Source organism: Microtus oregoni, unplaced genomic scaffold (assembly GCF_018167655.1).
Source record: "Microtus oregoni isolate MIOR12 unplaced genomic scaffold, Mior012 000003F_ref0000135, whole genome shotgun sequence".
Taxonomy (NCBI): Eukaryota; Metazoa; Chordata; class Mammalia; order Rodentia; family Cricetidae; genus Microtus; species Microtus oregoni.
In genome coordinates, this window is record NW_024543062.1 from 6,256,533 (window position 1) to 6,276,627 (window position 20,095).

Below are 20,095 nucleotides of genomic sequence, written 5' to 3' on the forward strand. Positions count from 1 at the left end.
CCACAGCGCGCCATACCTCCAATAATGTTATTTGGGGCAGGTATGAAATGAGTCATGGATCCGACAAGCAACGAGATTTGCTTGAGGCCACACAGCACACCGGCAAAGACTTTGCCGCATTGCAAAGCATCCACAGGTACCAAGGATTAGGGTGTGCAGACTGCAGGAATCCCATTTTTCAGTTAGTGGAGGGTACAGCCGAGGTCTTCTTGACGCTAATTTACCCAACCACAGAGCTGTGTGTCAAAACTGATCCAAGCAAGGAATTTGTCAAGGGGTTGATGAGAAAAGGAGGGGTGAGATCACATCCCTCACCCCTCCCAGGCTGTTCCCAGGGTGGTCTCGGGTAGAGGCCAACCTGGTGAGCCCAGATCCTGACGGGCGGCGCCCACGGTGTCAAAGGTTAGTAGAGGATGACTTGGACCGCGGGGGCGGACGTGCGGGGAGACTTTGAGCCCCACACGATGGAACAAGGTCCGGGCGCCTGGGAGGCTGCAAGGGGAGGAGGCCCAGCACCAAGCCAGCCAGCTCTCCTGCCCTCCCCTCACCTAGGGCGGGGTGGGGGTGGGGGCACCGCGGGGACTAGGCCAAACGAGCACGCCCCCTGATGAACAGACGCCTCGGTCTCCGGGCGGCCGACTCGGAGCCCCTCTGCCAGCCTCACCGCTTGGCAGCACCCAGGGACCGCAGTCGCAGCCTCCCACCCGGGAGCGCTAAGGCGCACTGGGCTCCCGGGTGGGTGCGACCTCCAGACTCCCGCTGGGGGGCGCCGCTGAGCACCCCGCTCCGCTTGGGGTTTGGGAGACCCAACCCAGCACCGCCCGTCTGGGCAGGGGGCTCGGGTCGTTTAGGACCAGACACCCGAAAGCTGGGGAGCGGGACTCCCGCACCCCAAGACCTGCCTCTCGAGCTCCCTTGTCCGCTCCGCGGGCCCTGTGCTCCCCACCCCAACCTGCTGGTGCAGCGCCGCACCGCCGTTCCCCCTCTGTCCTTGGAGGGTGTGGAAGGGTGGGTTTGGGGCCGGGGGCGGGTCTGGGGGCGGACCCGGAGGCGGGGCTGTCTCTGCGGCAGGGCCCAGTTCGGCTCCCCCAGTTTCTCTCTGTCTCTCCTCCTCCCTCCTCCTGCTCCGGGCGGAGCCCGGCATGGGGGGGCCGGTGCCCGGCAGGCCAGGTACAGTGATGTAGAAACTGGGGAGGCTTCATGCGGGGAGGTGGTGATGGGGGGGACTAGGGGCAGGGAGGATTGGCGGGGCGAGAGGCGGAGACACCCAGGATAGCAGGACAAGGGGAAGAGGAGGGGGTGCCCCGGGAACCTGGGGCCTTTGGATGGGGGGGGGGGGGGATGAAGCAGGCCAGGTTTGGAACAAACTGGGGAAGGAGGAGGACGGCTGTGAGGAGGGGCTCCAGGGAGGAGACGTGAGGCTGAAGGCGAAAGGGAGAGAGTGTGTTTGGGGGAAGGGACGCAAAAGCGCAGGTAAGGAGGCCGCAGCCCAGAAGGTTGCCATGGGGCCAGACTGGAGACCCCCGCCCCTGCCAGGGTGGGATTCAGGGGCGGGACTACTTAGGGGAAAGCCGGGGTTCTCCTAAATCCTGAACAGAAAGAAGGTAGATTTGATTTGGGCCATCAGCAAGAGGAGGGAGGCAGAAACCATTGCTGAAGGACCAGGGTGCTCGAATAGAGGTGGACGGAGGTCCAGGCCCAGGATTGGAAAAGCAGGCACTCCAGGGAGTGAAGGTAGATGGATGGGTGGGATTTTAGTTGCCCAACTCAGTCTCACCATCCTTCCTTCTGCATCCCCACCCTGTCCTGATGATCCCCCATTAAGCCTCAGGGCCCAAGAGAGGGTAGCAAACCTAACTGCCCCCCCTTCCCTAGCTGGGTGCAGTGTACGCAAGTAGGCCCTGAGCACAACTCCTTGTCTGTAGGTGTGACCAGTTCCAGAGCAGATTTGTGTGCTAGAGGTCTGCGTGTATCGGTGGGTGTGTCGGTGGGTGTTTATGTCTGTGTTCGCTGTTCCTGGGTTTGTGTTTACCTATGCCCCTCTATGTCTGCCCCAGTTTGTAGGTACATCTGTGGCAGGGTGCTGTGTCTATACGTACTGTGTGCCTACAGAGTTGCTGTATGTTTGTGTGGTCTGTGGGGCTCTGGTGGTTCAGGATGTATTTACACAGGATGGGGATCGCTGTTAACCTGATCTCTCCAGAATGGCTCCGAACACCTTTGTCAGGGTGTGTGACTCTGCACACACACACACACACACACACACACACACACACACACACGCTTGTATGTCTGTCTGTCTGGGAGGGGTCCCATAGACTGTACTGGATATTCTGCGCCTGTGTTTTCCTCTTCGGGAGACCCAAATCATGTCTCTGCTCCTTCTCCTCCCTCCCCAACCCTCTCTCCCCTTCTCTCCTTCTCACCCGTTCGTTCCCCTTCTCAAGTGGATCCGGGACCCAGGGAGGGCCGCCCCCCGGGCCTGGTGGCATTAAGCAGGGCCCCTCAGCCCCCACCTCTTGCCCCACGACATGAACCTTCTCTACCGAAAAACCAAGCTGGAGTGGAGACAGCACAAAGAAGAGGAGGCCAAAAGGAGGTAAGGCCCTAGCCTGTCCCTCGGCCTGTTGCACAGTCCCCTGGGCCACAACCCCTCCCCTCCTGGAGCCCATCGGCCTTGTCACTGATGAGAGTTCTTTTCCCCAGTTGGTTTTTGACTTAGCACAGAATGGCTGCCAGTGTCCATGCTTGGTTCCTTCCAGTCTTGTTCCTGGCTCCCTGAGAGAGGGGTATGGCTAGGGCATGCCTTCCAGCTTTGGAGAGAGCCCTGTTGGCTTTTCTTTATGCCTATGGGCCCCGAGTCCCTCCCCAATTCTCTTTTCTGTTATTCTAAGGCTGGCTGTTGGCTTTCCCCTGTCACCTGATCTTGGAAAGGGCAGCCCCCTCTGTCCTCACAGGGTCTAGGGAGAGGGTCACCCCTCTGTCCTCACAGGGTCTAGGGAGAGGGTCATTTTAGGGGCCTCGAGACCGTTCATGTGTCTCACCCAGTCTCCTCTTGTGGAGGAAGTGACTGACTAAAGAGGTGTGTGTGTGTGTGTGTGTGTGTGTGTGTGTGTGTGGCCTTAGGGGATTTATAGGCTAAGTCCTACAGAAGAGCAGGTGGAGACCCTCATACCCCCCACTCTTGCGTCCCTCCCAACTCTTTCTCCTTGCCCTCCCAGGAACCCAGGCCTAGCCTCTCTCAGCTTCCTCCTCCTCTTTTCCCTTTGACTGCACAGCCTCTTGGAGCCTGAGTCAGAACCACCTCCCAGCTCCCTTCTCCCTCTTCGCAACTGTGGAGTTTAATTCTTGTTGTTAATTAGATTAATCAGAGCGATCACTACAGCGATCTCTCCCTAATGAAGGGTTAGTAGACAGGGCCTTAATGGGAGCCCACCCCACAGCAGGCAGCGCTCCCCTCTTCTCTGCCAGCCGCCCCCCCCCCTTCACTCACCCAGGACAGAGAAAGGGAATAGGAGTGAGCTGGGGAGGTTGACAGAGAGAGAGAGAGAGAGAGAGAGAGAGAGAGAGAGAGAACATGCAGGAGAGGGGGAGTGGGGGAGAGCACCCAGAGAGGCCACTCTAGTGATTCAGGCATCACACCCTGTGTCTGGGAGAGATGACCTGTAATGTGACAGGGGCCACAGTAGCTGGGCATGAAGGGAGGCCAGAAGCCAGGTGTGAGCTAGCATGTGAGGGGAGTCACAGGGGCAGGTGTGTCTGCTTGTCTGGCAGGTGGCTGTTGCCTGGATTGTTTTTTTTTTTTTTTCGAGACAGGGTTTCTCTGTAGCTTTGGAGCCTGTCCTGGAACTAGCTCTTGTAGACCAGGCTGGTCTCGAACTCACAAAGATCCACCTGTCTCTGCCTCCCGAGTGCTGGGATTAAAGGCGTGCGCCACCACCACCCGGCTGTTGCCTGGATTGTATCTTTCTCCACGGAAGAGACTGTGTGCCAGTTAGGTGGTCAATCAGCCGCAGGGAGACCGTCTTACATATACACCATTTCTTTCCTTTCTCACAGCGTATGCTGCCCCCACCCCCTAGTGCCTGGCTTTCCTTAAATCCAAAGAATCAGCCTGGGAGCATTCCTGCCTTAGACCTTCAGATGTCCCTATCCCAGGCTCCTGTCCTCACTGAGGAACCAGTTATTCTGCTCTTGAAAAGCCATCTCCTCCTGAGACAGAGGAAGGCAAGTTGGAGGCCTGCTGTCTAACTTCTGTTCCATCTTATCTTCTTTTCTCCCCAGCTCCAGTAAGGAAGCAGCCCCTACAGCCCCAGTGGGGCCTGGGGCTGTCCCAGGGCCTGGGGTCCGAGTGCGGGACATAGCCTCGCTTCGAAGGTCCCTCAGGATGGGTTTCATGACGATGCCCGCATCCCAGGAGCACACCCCTCACCCCTGCCGCAGCGCCATGGCCCCACGCTCTCTCTCCTGCCATTCGGTCGGCAGCATGGACAGTGTAGGGGGTGGGCCTGCAGGAGGCGGGGGAGGTCTCACAGAGGATGGTAGCACCCGAAGACCCCCGGCTAAGCCCCGGAGACACCCCAGTACCAAGCTCAGCATGGCAGGATCAGGGGCAGAGACACCACCAAGTAAGAAAGCAGGTGAGACACCCACCCTGTTCTCCTAGTCCTCTTTGGAGGAAGCTGGCAGCCGGTAGGATCCATTCCAACCAAGGGGGGGGGCCTCTGGGAGGGTTCATTCAGGCAAGAGCCAAGGAAGTGGAAGGTTCCATTCTCAAAAGGAATAGGGGGTTCCTTTTAGGTGGACCTCAGATGAACCATTCAAGGGCAGGAAACACTCCCTCAAAACAGCTCTTAGGAAAGGCCACAGGGTGGGTGAGAATTGCAGATCCTGGGGTTGGTAGGGGGCTGAGGTAGGATGCTTCAGGCTACATGATGAGACCCAGTTTCGAAAAGCAAACACACGAACAAAAACCTGAGAAAAGACAAAAAGCAAATCAATGAAATCCTAAACATGATGGCCCAGGCCTCTAATTCCAGCACTCGGGAGGCAGAGGCAGGAGGATCTCTTAGTTCAAGGCCAGCCTGAACTATATATTCAGGCTAGCCAAGGCTACAGAGTGAGACCCTATCTCAAACAAACAGCAAAACAAAAAAAGAAGAAGAATGAAAAAGAAAAGAGAGAAAAAGACTGGGAACTGCCTTGAGGAAAAGGAGCCTAGTGGGCTCTGAGTGGAAGGTTGTGGGAAAAGTACCTAGATGAATATGTCCTTGAAGGTGAGTCAAGAGGTTAGAAAGAAATTCTCCCCCTTTACTGTAGAATGAGTTCAAGGTCAGCCTGGGCAGCTTAGAGGCCCTTTCTTAAAAGAGAAAAAAAATTATGTAAGAAAAATGCAGTGAGAGGCTGGGGTGTAGCTCAATGGTAGAGCCCCTGCCTAGAATCCCCCAGTGAGGGGCTGGGGCGTGGTCAGTGGTAGAGCATTACCTGGCATGTTAGATGCTCTGTATTCAATAATCTGCATTTCTTTTTCTCCTTCCCACCCTTCTTAGGCTCTCAAAAGCCAACCCCTGAGTGCCGAGAATCTAGCCGTAAGGTTCCGCCACAAAAACCCAGGCGAAGCCCCAACACCCAGCTGTCTGTGTCCTTCGATGAGTCTTGTGCCCCAGCCCCTTGTCCTCGAGGGGGGAACCTGCCCCTGCAACGCCTCGGCAGGGCTTCTCGAGTAGCTGGAGACCTGGACGCAGGTGGTCAAGAGGAAGAGCCCGTGTACATTGAGATGGTGGGGGATGTCTTTCGTGGAGGAGGACGAAGTGGAGGAGGCTTGAGCGGGCCTCCTCTTGGAAGTGGAGGCCCAACCCCTCCAGCTGGTGCCGATTCGGACTCTGAAGACAGCGAGGCTATATATGAAGAGATGAAGTACCCCCTGCCTGAAGAGGCAGGAGATGGCAGAGCCAACGGGCCTCCTCCATTGATGGCGCCCTCACCTCCACAACAGCCTCACGTCCTCCAGCCCCACCCCCACCCTCACCGCCGTCCAGCTTCAGCCCTCCCAAGCCGGAGGGATGGGACACCCACCAAGACCACTCCTTGTGAGATCCCCCCACCTTTTCCCAACCTCCTTCAGCACCGGCCTCCACTCCTGGCCTTCCCCCAAGCCAAGTCTGCTTCCCGAGCCCCTGGCGATGGGGTCTCAAGGCTACCGGTCCTCTGCCACTCCAAGGAGCCAGCTGGTTCCACCCCAGCTCCCCAAGTGCCTGCACGAGAGCGGGAGACGCCTCCCCTGCCGCCCCCGCCTCCTGCTGCCAACCTGCTATTGCTGGGACCATCAGGCCGAGCCCGGAGCCACTCAACGCCATTGCCACCCCAGGGCTCTGGCCAGACCCGGGGGGAGCGGGAGCTCCCCAACTCTCACAGCATGATCTGCCCCAAAGCGGCAGGGGTACCGGCAGCCCACCCTGCCCCAGCTGCCTTGCTCCCCGCCCCCCCCAAGGACAAGGCCGTGTCGTACACTATGGTGTATTCTGCGGTGAAAGTGACCACACACTCCGTCCTGCCAGCTGGTCCACCCCTGGGTGTTGGGGAGCCAAAGACGGAGGAGATCTCGGTTCTCCATGGAATGCTTTGTGCCAGTTCGAGGCCCCCTGTACCAGGGAAATCCAGCCCCCATAGTGGGGCTATGGGTTCAGCAGCTGGGGTCCTGCACCACCGTAGCTGCCTGGCCTCCCCCCACAGCCTTCCGGATCCAACTGCAGGCCCCCTGACTCCCCTCTGGACTTATCCAGCCACAGCAGCTGGCCTCAAGAGACCCCCTGCCTATGACAGTCTCAAGGCTGGGGGGGTGCTGAATAAGGGCTGTGGAATGGGAACACCATCTCCCATGGTCAAGATCCAGCTGCAAGAGCAAGGGACTGATGGGGGTGCCTTTGCCAGCATCTCCTGTGCCCATGTCATCGCCAGTGCGGGGACACCAGAAGAAGAGGAGATGGGCGCCGCATTTGGGGCAGGCTGGGCTCTACAGAGGAAGGTCCTGTATGGAGGGAGGAAAGCAAAGGATCCGGACAGTGAGTGAGGAGGGGGATTGGGTGTGGGGGTGTTGCTGGTGGTTTGGGGTTGGGGGTTAAATATTGAAGGGAGGTATTTAGAAATGGCAGGTCTATTGTCCTGTCCAGGGAAGTTTTCTGGGAGACCAGATAGATGGGGATGGGGAACAAAATGTATGGGTGGGGGAGGGGAGATATCTCTGAATGTGTTCAGGAAAAGGTAAGAAGGTCTGGGATAGGGGCTGGGGGGGGGGGTGATCCAGCCACATCCTGCTCCACCCTCTGCCCCTCCCTTCCTTGGGCTGCAAGGGTGTGTGTTTGTGAGTGTGTGCACACTAGGAACTAAACACAGCTGCCTCCCAGCTATTACCATGGCAACCCATCCAGACAGAAGTGAGAGGAGAGGGAGGCCCCTACCGTTGCCAGGCAACGCAATGCTCTGCCAGGCCTGCTCTCAGAGATGGGCTTAGTTCACACACAGCCCTTCCCCCCACTCTATACACTCAATGTAACCCCCATACCCTCTTTCTGAGATCAGGATTTGGGATTCTCCCCACAGAGAGACAGCATCCCTGTTTTCCAGGGTGTTCATTCTGACCCTGTCTGGTCCTGGAGAGGTTTTAAAAACCAATGCTAGGGTCGAGAAGGCCCCTCTGGCCAGGGGAAGGGTTTTCTGAACAGAGCACATATATATGATTCTGAGTCCCAGTGTCGGTAACAATGGGGAGAAAGGAAGGTGACAGGGCTGGGTCTGGGGTGGGTGTGTGTGCGCATGTGCGTGTGTTGAAGTGTGAGGTCGAGCCTTTGCCATTCCTGCTGGGATTCACTGAAGGGCGACCCCTGCTGCATTATATGTGCCTGCTGGGGATAGAAAGGCCCCTCCCACCTGCGGGCACTGAGTTTTTTTGTTTGTTTGTTTGTTATCCCAGCAGAAGTCGAGGACGGTGCCCGGGCCTGGAATGGCAGTACAGAGGGTCCCGCCAAGGTAGAGCATGAGGACAGGGGCCAGGTGGCATCAGGGATTCCTGTGAGGAGCCAGGGGGCAGAGGGTCTGCTGGCCAGGATCCACCATGATCGAGGAGGGAGCCGCACAGCGTTGCCAGTCCCTTGCCAGACTTTCCCGGCCTGCCACCGGAATGGAGGTGACACCTTGCTCTCATACTCTATACAGAGATGGGTGGGTCAGGAATCTGCCAGGGTCCACCTGGGACTAGCCTGCCTGACTTCCTATCAACTCCATGTCTACAGTCATTAACCTTTGAACAGTGTTTCTCGTACATTGAATGGAACCCAGGAGTTCCCTCAAGCAAGGCAGGTGCTCTACCACCAAGCCACACCCCAGCCCCTCACTGGGAGATTCTAGGCAGGAGCTCTACTACTGAGTCACACCCCAGCCCCTCACTGGGGATTCTAGGCAGGGGCTCTACCACTGAGCCACACCCCAGCCCCTCCTCACTGGGGGATTCTAGGCAGGGGCTCTACCACTGAGCCACACCCCAGCCCCTCACTGGGGATTCTAGGCAGGGGCTCTACCACTGAGCCACACCCCAGCCCCTCCTCACTGGGGGATTCTAGGCAGGGGTTCTACCACTGAGCCACACCCCAGCCTAGATCCCTGAATCTTAACACTATCTCCATCTCCTTTCTTTTCATGAGGCAGGGGACAGTTTGGCCTACAGCCTCTTCAGGGAGGTGAGGGACCAGACTTCTGTAGGTCTCTCTTCTCATTTCTGGTTTCTGGGCCTAGATTTCACAGGAGGGTACCGCCTGGGTCGCTCTGCCTCCACCTCTGGAGTCCGTCAGGCTGCACTCCATACCCCTCGGCCCTGCAGCCAGCCCAGGGTTGCCCTGAGCCAGGTGAGCGTCTGGTCTTTGTTTTATCTTTGAAGGAGCAGCAAGAGAAGGCTTGGGTATGGAAAGAAAGGATAGACCCACTCACTCACCCGTATAATCTAATCTCTGACCAAGAAAAGCTGAGGAAAAAAAATTCATCTGAAGTTACATTAAAAAAAAAAATCCTGCCAGGTGGTGGTGGAACACACCTTTAATCCCAGCATTTAGGGGTCAGAGACAGGTGGATTTCTGTGAGTTCAAGACCAGCCTGATCTACCAAGTGAGTTCCAGGACAGGCTCCTACAGACCCTACAGGGAAACCCTGTCTCAACAAAACAAAACAAATCCTGTCTGAAAATACCAAATTAAAAAATACTAAATAGAGTAAGAAACAGATCATGGCACTATAAGGCACATCCCTGTGACCCCAGTTTGGGAGGTGGGAGCAGGAGGATTGGGAGTTCAAGATCACCTTTCCTAGGCTACATACTGAGTTCCAGGCCAGCCTGCAAAAAAAAAAAAAAAAAAAAAAAAAAAAAAGAACAGAAAGAAAGAAAAAGGGGGTACAGAGATGGCTGGACAGTTAAAGAGCATATCCCCCCCCTGCGAAGGACCAGAGTTCAATTCCCAGCACCCCACATTGTATACTTCGCAACCCCCTCTAACCCCAGCTCCAGGGGCTCCAATGTCTTCCGGACTCCAAGTCCAAATGTATAGCATATACCCACACAGGCACGTACACAAATAAATGAAAAATCTTAAAAAGAAAGTGGGCTGGGAAATGGCTCCGTGGGTAAAGGAGGTTGCCACCAAGCCTAAAAACTGAGAGAGTTTGGTCCTCAGAAGCCATGTGGTGGAAGGAGAGGACCGACACCCAAAAGTTGTCTTCTGACCTCCGTGAGCTGTGGCATGGGCCAGCCAGCCTCTCAAACATGAAACAAATGATATGCTTTTAAAATTTTTTAGTAAAATAAATAGGAAAGGAAGATAAATGAAAGAAAAGGGGGAAAAACTCAGACTGGGACTAACCAGTGGACCCGCACAGGCTGAGGGAAACAGGAACTAAAGACAAAAATAGACAGGATAGGATGGAGCTGGTTAGCATGGTCACCGAAGCAGGGCCCTGGGTGGTGGCCAGTCTGGGCCGTGACTGTCTACCGGGTACCATTCGTGGTTTAGAAAAGACCCCCTTCAAGGACAAATTTGAAAAATGCCTGTCTGGTCTGGAATGACTAGTATTTTTGTTTGGTTGGTTTTTGGCTTTTTTGTTTGCTTGTTTTTGGAGACTATGAAGGATCTCATGGTCTTCTAGAACAAGATCTTTTTTTATTTTTTGTTTGTTTGTTTTGTTGGTTTTTCGAGACAGGGTCTCTCTGTGTAGCCCTGGAACTCACTCTGTAGACCAGGCTGGCTTCTTAGGGCCAGGCAAGCCTAGTCTAACACCAGAGTGCATCACTGGGGAAAGAGTGCCCAAACTGGAGACTTGTCCCATCACACCCACAACCTGGGAAAGAGGACCCGAAGCCGGACCTGGGGGAGGGTTTGTTTCTACAGGAGATCGTTGGTTTGGGAACAAAGTCCTTGACATCCCCTGTCGCACATATTTTTCTTTCTCTGGGGTTCCTGGCACAGACCCACCCTGTGCTGCCTCTGCCCCTGCCGCCCCAGCCCGCCCGGGAGCGCGACGGCAAGCTCCTAGAGGTGATTGAGCGCAAACGCTGTGTGTGCAAGGAGATCAAGGCACGTCACCGTCCGGACCGGGGGCTCTGCAAGCAAGAGAGCATGCCCATCCTTCCCAGCTGGCGGCGGGGCCCTGAACCCCGCAAATCCGGCACCCCACCCTGCCGCCGGCAGCACACCGTCCTCTGGGACACTGCCATCTGAGGATGCAGGGGCGGCTTGGGACGCCTGGATTGGAAGGGGAGGAAGCCTGCCCAGGTCTACTTGAGACTTGAGAGATGGAGGGATTAGGAGAGAGGGTTCTTACTAGGCCCATCGTGGGGACTTGAGGTGCCAGTAGCATCCCAAGAAATTTGGGGGAGGAGGAGGGTTTGCTTGATGTTGGAAGAAAGGGTCTGAGCGTGTAGATCCCTCTTCTTGAAGCGAAGGCCAAGGTGGAGATCACCATGGGAAAAGGTGGGGTTTGGAGGAAGTTGGGGGTGGGGCATATAGGAGATTGACTGGAGCAACAGGGAAACTAGCTCTTTTATTGAGAGCCGGGGGAGCGGGGAAGGGTATTTATTTTGTTATTTATTTTAGTCTGGAGGGCAGTTCTGGGCTCTTCTGACCTACTCCTGAGTAGGAGTTGGAGAACCGAGGCTAAATTTGCACTCTCCCCAAGGCCAGTGCCTAAAGACCTCCGCCATCCTTGCCCAGCTAAAGTGGGGGGATGGGTCAGCTTGGGGAGCAGTCAGAGGCAGAGGTTCAGACAATGACAGTATTTCTAGTTTTCCCAGAATTTGGTAGTGAGTGTGGTCTGCTGTGAAACAGGCATTTTATTTAGTTCTGGGGTAAGGGTCTAGCCAGGGATGGGTTGGGACGATGGGGAAAGAGGGAAAACTTAAGTGGGTGGAGGGGGCGGGGTATTTATTTAAATTTAAAAAAAAAAGCTGTCAGGAACTTTTTTTAAATCCCTTTCTTTTCAGAATAATATATTAAAAGACTCATGATCCAAGAGCTGGCTTCTTATATTTCCCCGTGTGCCCTGTCTTGTACACGTGCTCCTTTTCCCACGATGCCCTGGGTGGGTGGGAGTCCAAGGTGCCACTGGGAGCCGCCCTCATCAGTCACACGGAAAGGCAGAGCTTCAGGTAAGTGGGAAGTCCATCATGCTGTCCATCACTTAGTTTGTGTGGGTGATGAGTGCAGGTGTGTGTGCCCCCAGCGTATGCATGCATGTGTTTGTAAGTAAGCACCCGTGAGTGTGGAAGTCAGAGATTGATCTCAGATGCCTTTCGGAATCAGTGAACCTGGAGCTCATCACTTCTGATTCTGATAGACTAGCTGGCCCGGAAGCTCCAGGGATCTGCCTGTGTCTACCTGGGGTCACAGGTGTGAATGCCTGCTTTTTGCTTGGGAGCCTGGGACTCAAACTCAGCTCCTTATGCTTGCTTGACAAAAACTTGATCAGTTGATCCATCTCCGCCGTCCCCACACCCCACCTCCGGTCACTCCATTCTTCCTGAGCTTTGCTATGTTCTGGCTGCGCATTGACGCGGACGAAATGCTCAGACCCAGGAGGTTTGCACTCTGCTGACCTTGTAGTCCGCTCTGGGAGCTGAAACTCCCAGACTCCCATAGATTCAGCTGCTGGACTAATGGAGAAGAAGAGGGCTGTTCGTCACGGGACAGGTGAGGATGCTGGGGTTGTAAATTTGCAGTAGAGCATTTGATCAGAATCTCACAGGGAAGGGATTGGGGCGTGGGTCAGCAGTAGCGTTCTTGCCCAGAATCTCCCAGTGAGGGGCTGGGGATGCGATTTAACACTTGTCTACATCCGTTCCACGCCTAAGGCTCAATCACGTACACCACCAGTAACAAATAAATAATGGTGAGATTATTAAAAAATCATGACAGCGCTGTGAAGGTTTTCAGAATTGAGGAAACTCCAATTAGGAATAAATTAATGGCCTGGCGATGGTGGCACACGCCTTTAATCCCAGCCCTCAAAGACTACTCAAAAAAAAAAACCAGGAAAAAAAAGAAATTAATGCTAGTTTGAGAGGGGCAGTGGGGTGCAGTTATGTAATCCCAGCCTTTGGGGAGGTGGAGGGAGGAAGAGCCAAAATTCAAGACCTGCCTGAGCTATATAACAAGACCCTGACTCAAAAATACCTAGCTAGAAAATGAAGAGAGGACAGGTCTGATGGTGCAGGCCTCTAATCCCAGCCATAGAGAAAGGCTGGAGGGTCAGTGCTCAAGGTCAAAGCCAGCCGAGGCCCTGCAGAGAACTGGACAAGATGGGTGATGACTCAGGGGTTGAGAGCACTTACAGCTCCTACAGAGCACCTGTGTTTGCTTCCTGATACCCACATGCCGGTTCCTAGCTGTCTATAACTCCAGTTCCAAGAGATCTACTGCCTTCTCTTGGGATCCAAAGGCACCAGGCATGTATACAGTGCATATACATACATACAACTGGGCAGTGATGGTGCGTGCCATTAATCCTAGCACTCAGGAGGCAGAAGCAGGCAAATCTTTGTGAGTTCGAGACCAGCCTGGTCTACAAGAGCTAGTTCCAGGACAGGCACCAAAGCTACAGAGAAACCTTGTCTTGAAAAAACAAAACAAACAAAAAAACCCCACAAAAAATACATACATACATACAGTCAAAATATTCACATATATATACATAATATATACACACATATTTTACATAGTAACATATAGTATTTTTATTATAAATTTATTTATTTGGAAAATAAAGGGGCTTGGTAAGGTGGCTCAGCAGGTAAATTGCCTTGCTGCCAAGTCTGATGGTCTGACTTTAATCCCCAGGATCCCCATAATAGAAGGTGAGAATCAGCTCCCACAGGCTGTTATATGACCTCCAAGTGCACATTATACACCACACTCACATAGCTATAGAGCGAAAGAAAAAAGGAAACTAAATAGTACATTAATAACACCATCGAGAGTCATAATATAGGACTGGGCATAGTGGCGCACACCTTTAATCCCAGCACTCAGGAGGCAGAGGCAGGTGGATCTCTGTGAGTTCGAGACCAGCCTGGTCTACAAGAGGTAGTTCCAGGACAGGCCCCAAAACCACAGAAAAACCCTGTTTCGAAAAACCAAAAAAAAAAAATATTATACAGCTGTATAATAACTATCATTATTGTGTTATATATAAAAGGTAACTTTAACAAATATATTAAAATATATTTAATAAGAAATAGATTAATTAATAAAATCAACATTTTGTAGAGTCATTTTAAAAAGGAAATCTAGAGAGTAAATATAACACACACATCCATACCCCCCAAACCCCATACTCCCCAAACTCCATACCCCCCTATACACCCATACCCACACACATACCCAAACCCCCACACTCATACCCCCCTACCCCACATACACACACCTATACCCCCCACATCCTATATCCCCTACCCCATATACACTCATACCCACACATACACACACCTATACCACCCCCCACAACTCCCACCCCAGGCTGGAAAGTGACTCAGCAGATAAGGGCACTGGTTTCTCCGGTAGAGGACCCAGGTTTGGTTCCTAGCAGCTTCGTGGTTCACGAACATCTGTAACTCCAGTTCCATGGCACGTGACGTCATTCCTCCTCATGTGTGACCTCACGGTAAACAGGACATAGGAGGCAAACTCTCATAGATAAAATACGTAAATCTAAAACTAAAACTCACTAAATTAAAAAACAACAAGCACCCGGTGTGATGGCTCGGAGGGTAAAAATGCTTGCTGCCAAGCCCAATGAACTCCGTCCAATCCCCAGAACCCACACAAAGGTAGCTGGAGAAAATGGACTCTGCAGAGTTGTCCTCTGGCCTTGACAGGAACACTGTGATCAGGATGCACACATACACAATAAATATCTTAAGATAAAAGGGTAATTTATTTGTTTGAATAACCAGGAGTAAGGACTTGGCCGTACATTTCAATAGCTTAATAACAAAAGATGACAGTTCTCAAATGAATTTCCCATAGCCCTAAGGGACTCATTTATGAAACCTGATAAAATTTGAAAGTTCATCCAGAATGATAATGGGGAAAACCAGAACATTCTGAAACAGAATAACAGGGTGACCTGCCTTCCTGAACACTGAAACATAAAATCGGAACATGTTGGCCCTACAACAGAATTCAAATATCACATAACTCCTCGGAATAAGAAGCCCTGAGAAACCCTAGCATCCGGTGCTTACCGAAAAGGGGGCTGTTAGAAAGTAGTTCAGAAAGCGGTAGTACATATGTCATCCCAGCATTCAGGGGGTAGAGGCAGGAAGATCAAAAGTTCAAGGTCATCCTCTGCTACATCGCTAGCTTCAGGCTAGCCTATGCTAGAAGAGATTCTGTTTCAACACAAAAATTATGTCTTGAGCAATTAACCAGTTAGAAGGGAGATGCTAGAGGCTGTGGCTCTCAACTAATCCATGAATTTGACCTACAGAAATGATTCTGCAGCCTATGGATATCGTCCCTGACTGAGGGAGCTAATTGCAGCAGTGTTTGAAATAAGGAAGAAAACAGTCCCCAAGGTTTACCAGGATGACATTGACTAAAAAATTTATGATAAAGATGGACAACAGAAGCTGCTAAATAGATTGCAGAAGATACAGATATTCTGGACATGAGACACAGTTCCCAATATTAGCAAAATTAAGCAACCTGTAGGCAAGACATACAGAAAGGAACTCTCTAGAAAGTATGTTTATTTGTAAATCTTGACAAAGGACAAGGTCTGGAGGAAGAACACCAAATATTTTAATTGTGATATTTTGAAGTCTGGAAGAAGAGGGACTTAACTAACCTTTTTTTTTTTTTTAATTTTTTTTTTTTTTTGCTGGGTGGTGGGGGTGCACACCTTTAATCCCAGCACTAGGGAGGCAGAGACAGATGGATCTCTGTGAGTTCTAGGCCAGCATGGTCTACAAGAGTTAGTTCCAGGACAGCTAGGACTGTAACACAGAGAAAGCCTGTCTCAAAAAACAAAACAAAACAATTGATAAATAAATAAAAAGAAAGAAAAAAGAAAGAAAGGAAAATAAATTAAAAACTAATATGAAGTAGGGTGCTGGTGGCACTCGGGAGGCAGAGGCAAGAGGATCTGTGAGTTCGAGACCAGCCTGGTCTACAGAGTGAATTCCAGGACAGGGCTACACAGAGAAACCCTGTCTCAGACAAAAAAAATTTAAGGGTCTATGAAGTGGCTCAAAGGATAAAGGTGCCTGCCACCAACCCTGACAGTGTGAATATGACCCCTTGGGAATGGACTCCCACCAACTGTCCTCTGACTTCCACATATAGACTGTGTCAGGCGTGCGTCCCTCGCCACACCCACTGTCACACAAAATAAATAAAATGTAATGATTTTTAAAATTAAAGATATGAAGACAGCTCAGTTCTGTAAAGTGCTTATTGAGGGAGAATAGAGACTGAGTTTGGCTGGACGGTGGCGGCACACGCCTTTTTTTTTTTTTTTTTTTTGGTTTTTTCGAGACAGGGTTTCTCTGTGGCTTTGGAGCCTGTCCTGGAACTAGCTCTGTAGACCAGGCTGGTCTCGAACTCACAGAGATCCGCCTGTCTCTGCCTCCCGAGTGCTGGGATTAAAGGCGTGCGCCACCATCGCCCGGCGGCACACGTCTTTTAATCGCAGCACTCGGAGACAGCGATCTCTGTGAGTTCAAGGCCAACCTGGTCTACAGAGTGAGTTCCAGGACAGACAGGACTATTACACAGGGAGGAAAAAAAAAAGATTGAGTTTGACCCCTAGAACCCTTGTTAAAGCTCTGTGTGTGTGTGTGGTGGTGGTGGTGGAGGAGGAGGAGTTCGTAACCCCAGCCCAGAGGAGCTGAAGACAGGGATCCCTAGGGCTCACTGCTGGCCGGCCAGCCTAGCTGAGGTCATGGCTCCAAACCATTGAAGAGACCATCTCAAAAGACAAGGTGAAAGGCACCCAAGAGGTGGCACCCAAAGTTGACCTCTGGCCTCCATGTGCTGGAGTGCAAACATACACAGACACACAACATTAATTTTAAAGCTCTATGTTGAGGCTCACATCTGTAATTGCAGTACCCGGGAGGCTGAGAAAGGATGCCGTGAGTTTGACGCCAGCTTGATTTACATAATGAGTTCTAGGATAGCTTGGGCCCAAGAAATTAAAAATACATAAAAGAGAAAGAGAGGGGCTGGAGAAATGGCTCAGTGGTTAAGAGCACTGACTGCTTTTCCAGAGGACCAGGGTTCAATTCCCAGTACCCACACGGCGGCTCACAACTGTCTGAAGATCCAGTTGCCAGGGGATCTGACACCTTCATACCAATGCATATAAAATAAAATTAAATAGACCATAAAAGTATTTTTTTACAAAAAAAAGGAGAGAGAAAGAGAACAAATACCACAACAATGAACAAGACCCAATCTAAAATCGTAATTTTTTTTAATTGTGTGTGTGTGTTTGTGTGTGTGTGAGAGAGAGAGAGAAAAAGAGAGAGAGAGAGAGAGAGAGAGAGAGAGAGAGAGAGAGAGAGAGATGTGTGCCAGGCTGGAGAGAGAGAGAGAGAGATGTGTGCCAGGCTGAGTATGTGAAGGCGAGAGAACAACTACAGGTCCTATCCTTGCCTTTTCCCTTGCTTGATTTATTTATTTTATGTTCATTACTGTTTTGCCTGCATGTTTCTCTATCTGTATGAGGTTGCTGACTTCCCCGGAGCTGAAGTTACAGACAGTAGTGAGCTGCCATGAGGGTGCTAGGAATTGAACCTGGGTCCTCTGGAAGAGCAGCCAGTTCTCTTCACCACTGAGCCATCTTTCCTGCCCTGACTCTTTCCCTTGCTTGAGATGGGGCTTCTTTGTTCTTCATCTCACACAGCCCAGAACAAACTCAAACTTGCTATGTCGCCAAGGATGACCTTGAACTCCTGACTCTCCTTCTGATTGCTGGGATTTCAGGGGTTCTGGGGATCACACCGCAGGCTTTGTGCATGTTAGGCAAGCACTCGACAACTGAACCGCGTTCCCGGTCCATCTGTGTTTCTTTTCACTTTTTAGATGATTTTTAATTATGTGTATGCATGTATGTCTTGCGAATGGGTGTGCACATGTGTGTAGGTGCCCTCCGAGGCACTGGGTCTCCAGGAACTGGAGTTACAGGTGGTTGTGAGCTACCTGATGTGGATGCTAGAAACTAAACTTGGGTCCTCTGCAAGAGCAGAATGTGCTCTTAACCACTGAGCTATCTCTCCTGCCCTCCCCCCAACACCTAGAAAAGTTAATTTAGAGTCAAGTGGTGGTGATCCATGTTTTTAATCCCAGCACTCAGGAAGCAGAGGGAGGTGGATCTCTGAGTTCGAGGCCAGCCTGGCTTATGGAGCAAGTTCCAGAACAGCTAGGGCTACACAGAGAAACCTTATCTGGAAAAAATAAATAAATAAATAAATAAATAAACAAACAAACAAACAAATAAATAAATAAAAGTTCACTTAGGACCAGGGAAATAGCTCGGCAGGCATAACAGATGCTTGCTGCCCGGCTTGCTGACCTGAGTTTGATCCCTGGAACTCACAGGCGGGAAGGAGAGAATCAACTCCTACAAGCTGTCCTGTGCCCTCTGCACACAAGCTGTGATATGCGGGTGACCACACGCATTCATACACAAAATAAATAAATGTAATAAAAATCTAACGTTTCTTTATTTCATGTGTAGTGGCTCACTTCGCAGGGACTTTGGATGCTGAGGCAGGAGGATCACCCTGGGTAAGGCCAGCCTCGACTACATAGTTCCAGGACAGCATGGATTATAAAATATGACCCTATCTCAAAAAAAAAAAGTGTTTTCTCACTTTGGCAGCATATATACTAAAAATGAGAACAACACAGAGGAGACTGGCAGAAAGACACGCAAATCCATCAGGGGTTACACACTTCTTTCCCTTTTCCTTTTTCTTTGGTTTTTTTAAGACAGGGTTTCTCTTTGTAGCCCTGGCTGTCCTGGAACTCTTGAAAGCTACCTGCCTCTGCCTCCTTCCTGGGTTTTGGGATTAAAGGCTTGAACGACCACTGGGCACAGCTGTGTTCTACATTTTTCAACCGGGTCTTGGCAGATGCATCTGGAGGCAGGCTATTGCTCTGTAAAGACATTTAATAAAATACTGCCCAAAGACCAAAACAAACAAACATTTACCAGGCAGTGGTGGTGCGTGCCTTTAATCCCAGCACTCAGGAGGCAGAGGCAGGCGGATCTCTGTAAATTCGAGGCCAGCCTGGTCTACAAGAGCTAGTTCCAGGACAGCTAGGGCTGTTACACAGAGAGACTCTGACACAAAAACAAAACAAACAAAGAAAAAACAACAACTAAAAAACCACCCACTGAGTTGGGTAGTTTATGATATTACGGGATTTTATTAATTTGGGGCATGATAATATATTGTGGCCATGCGTCCTTAAGAGAGAGTCCTATGCTGGTGCTGAGCTATGAACAAAACGACTTGTATGCGGTTTGGCGTTTTCTTCAAAATAAAATGTGAATAGAAGATGCCCGTGGTGGCCATGAGTAATCCCTGGAGGGAGGACAATGGGCACATGGGTGTTCACTGAAAGTGTTTTGTCTGAAAATGAGTCTGTTTGAAATTTTCCACAATCTTCAAAAGGGTTTAAGTCAGCATGATGAGTCAAACTCTTTCCTCCTTTGGAAAAAAAAAATGAGGGCTGGGAATATATAGTCTAGTAAGTCCTTCTTGTAATAGACAACACTGGTTCTAAAAATGCCCCCTCTCCCTCCCCCCCCCCCCCTTTTTTTTTGAGACAGTCTTAGGTAGCCCAGGCTGGAGTCAAAATATAGCCCAGGGTGACCTTGAATGTTTGATCCTTCTGACCCCATCTCCTGAGCACTGAGAGTATAAGTCACCGTAACCGATTTCTGCACTGCAGGGACTGAACCTAGTGCTCCAGGCGAGCTCATTAAACACTGTACCAACAGAGTCATTTACCCAGCTTCTAAAAAAAAATAATCCCCTTCGTGTTTACAGAAGCAATGTCTGCAAGAAGCAGAAAATGTCCAGGTGCTGAGAAGCAGAGCTACAACAAGCTATTCCACCAGCCACAAGTTACAGCTTACTGTATATGACAGAAAACATTCTCTGCATATGTATATGTAGGCTAAAACCAAATATGGCCACTCAGCGTGTTTTAAGAGGTATTTATAGTTGGGCAGTGGTGGCGCACGCCTTTAATCTCAGCACTAGGAAGGCAGAGGCAGGAGGATCTCAGTGAGTTCGAGGCCAGCCTGGTCTACAAAGCGAGTTCCAGGACAGCCGGGGCTACACAGAGAAGCCCTGTCTCGGAAAAAAAGAAAACGTATTTATTTGTTAATAAATACGTGGAGGAGAGGGGCATGAGGGCCAGGGCATTGGTGTGGAGGTCAGCTCTCTCCTCTCACCTAGCTAGAATAATGCAGTCTGGGAAGGACATGGGGAGGGGCGCTCCATCTACACATCCCTGGGGAGGCGTCATCCACGTGTGGTGCA

At 51.3% G+C, this 20,095-nt stretch overlaps 1 protein-coding gene across 4 annotated transcripts; it reads left to right on the forward strand.

Moving 5' to 3' along the window:
• Positions 1-809: 809 nt before the first annotated feature.
• Nyap1 (neuronal tyrosine phosphorylated phosphoinositide-3-kinase adaptor 1) lies at positions 810-11,443 on the forward strand. 4 transcript variants are annotated; one of them, XM_041649041.1, is made up of 7 exons: positions 810-1,170; positions 2,448-2,599; positions 4,285-4,640; positions 5,550-7,061; positions 7,970-8,182; positions 8,788-8,897; positions 10,506-11,443. In XM_041649041.1, the coding sequence occupies exons 2-7, from the start codon at positions 2,532-2,534 to the stop codon at positions 10,755-10,757; spliced, it is 2,511 nt and encodes an 836-aa protein (XP_041504975.1). In that variant the 5' UTR covers positions 810-1,170; positions 2,448-2,531; the 3' UTR covers positions 10,758-11,443. The 4 variants fall into 4 exon arrangements, with proteins under 4 accessions (XP_041504975.1, XP_041504978.1, XP_041504976.1 ...); XM_041649044.1 differs by having other exon boundaries at positions 812-1,170; positions 7,973-8,182; XM_041649042.1 differs by lacking the exon at positions 810-1,170 and adding an exon at positions 1,322-1,473.
• The last annotated feature ends 8,652 nt before the right edge of the window (positions 11,444-20,095 follow it).

Excerpts from the sequence above, each read along its gene's own strand:
- Nyap1 (XM_041649041.1), top strand. The coding sequence starts at position 2,532 with ATGAACCTTCTCTACCGAAAAACCAAGCTGGAGTGGAGACAGCACAAA. Across the intron at positions 4,641-5,549 it reads ACCACCAAGTAAGAAAGCAG|GCTCTCAAAAGCCAACCCCT; the intron begins GTGAGACACCCA and ends CACCCTTCTTAG. Across the intron at positions 8,183-8,787 it reads GGCCTGCCACCGGAATGGAG|ATTTCACAGGAGGGTACCGC; the intron begins GTGACACCTTGC and ends TTCTGGGCCTAG.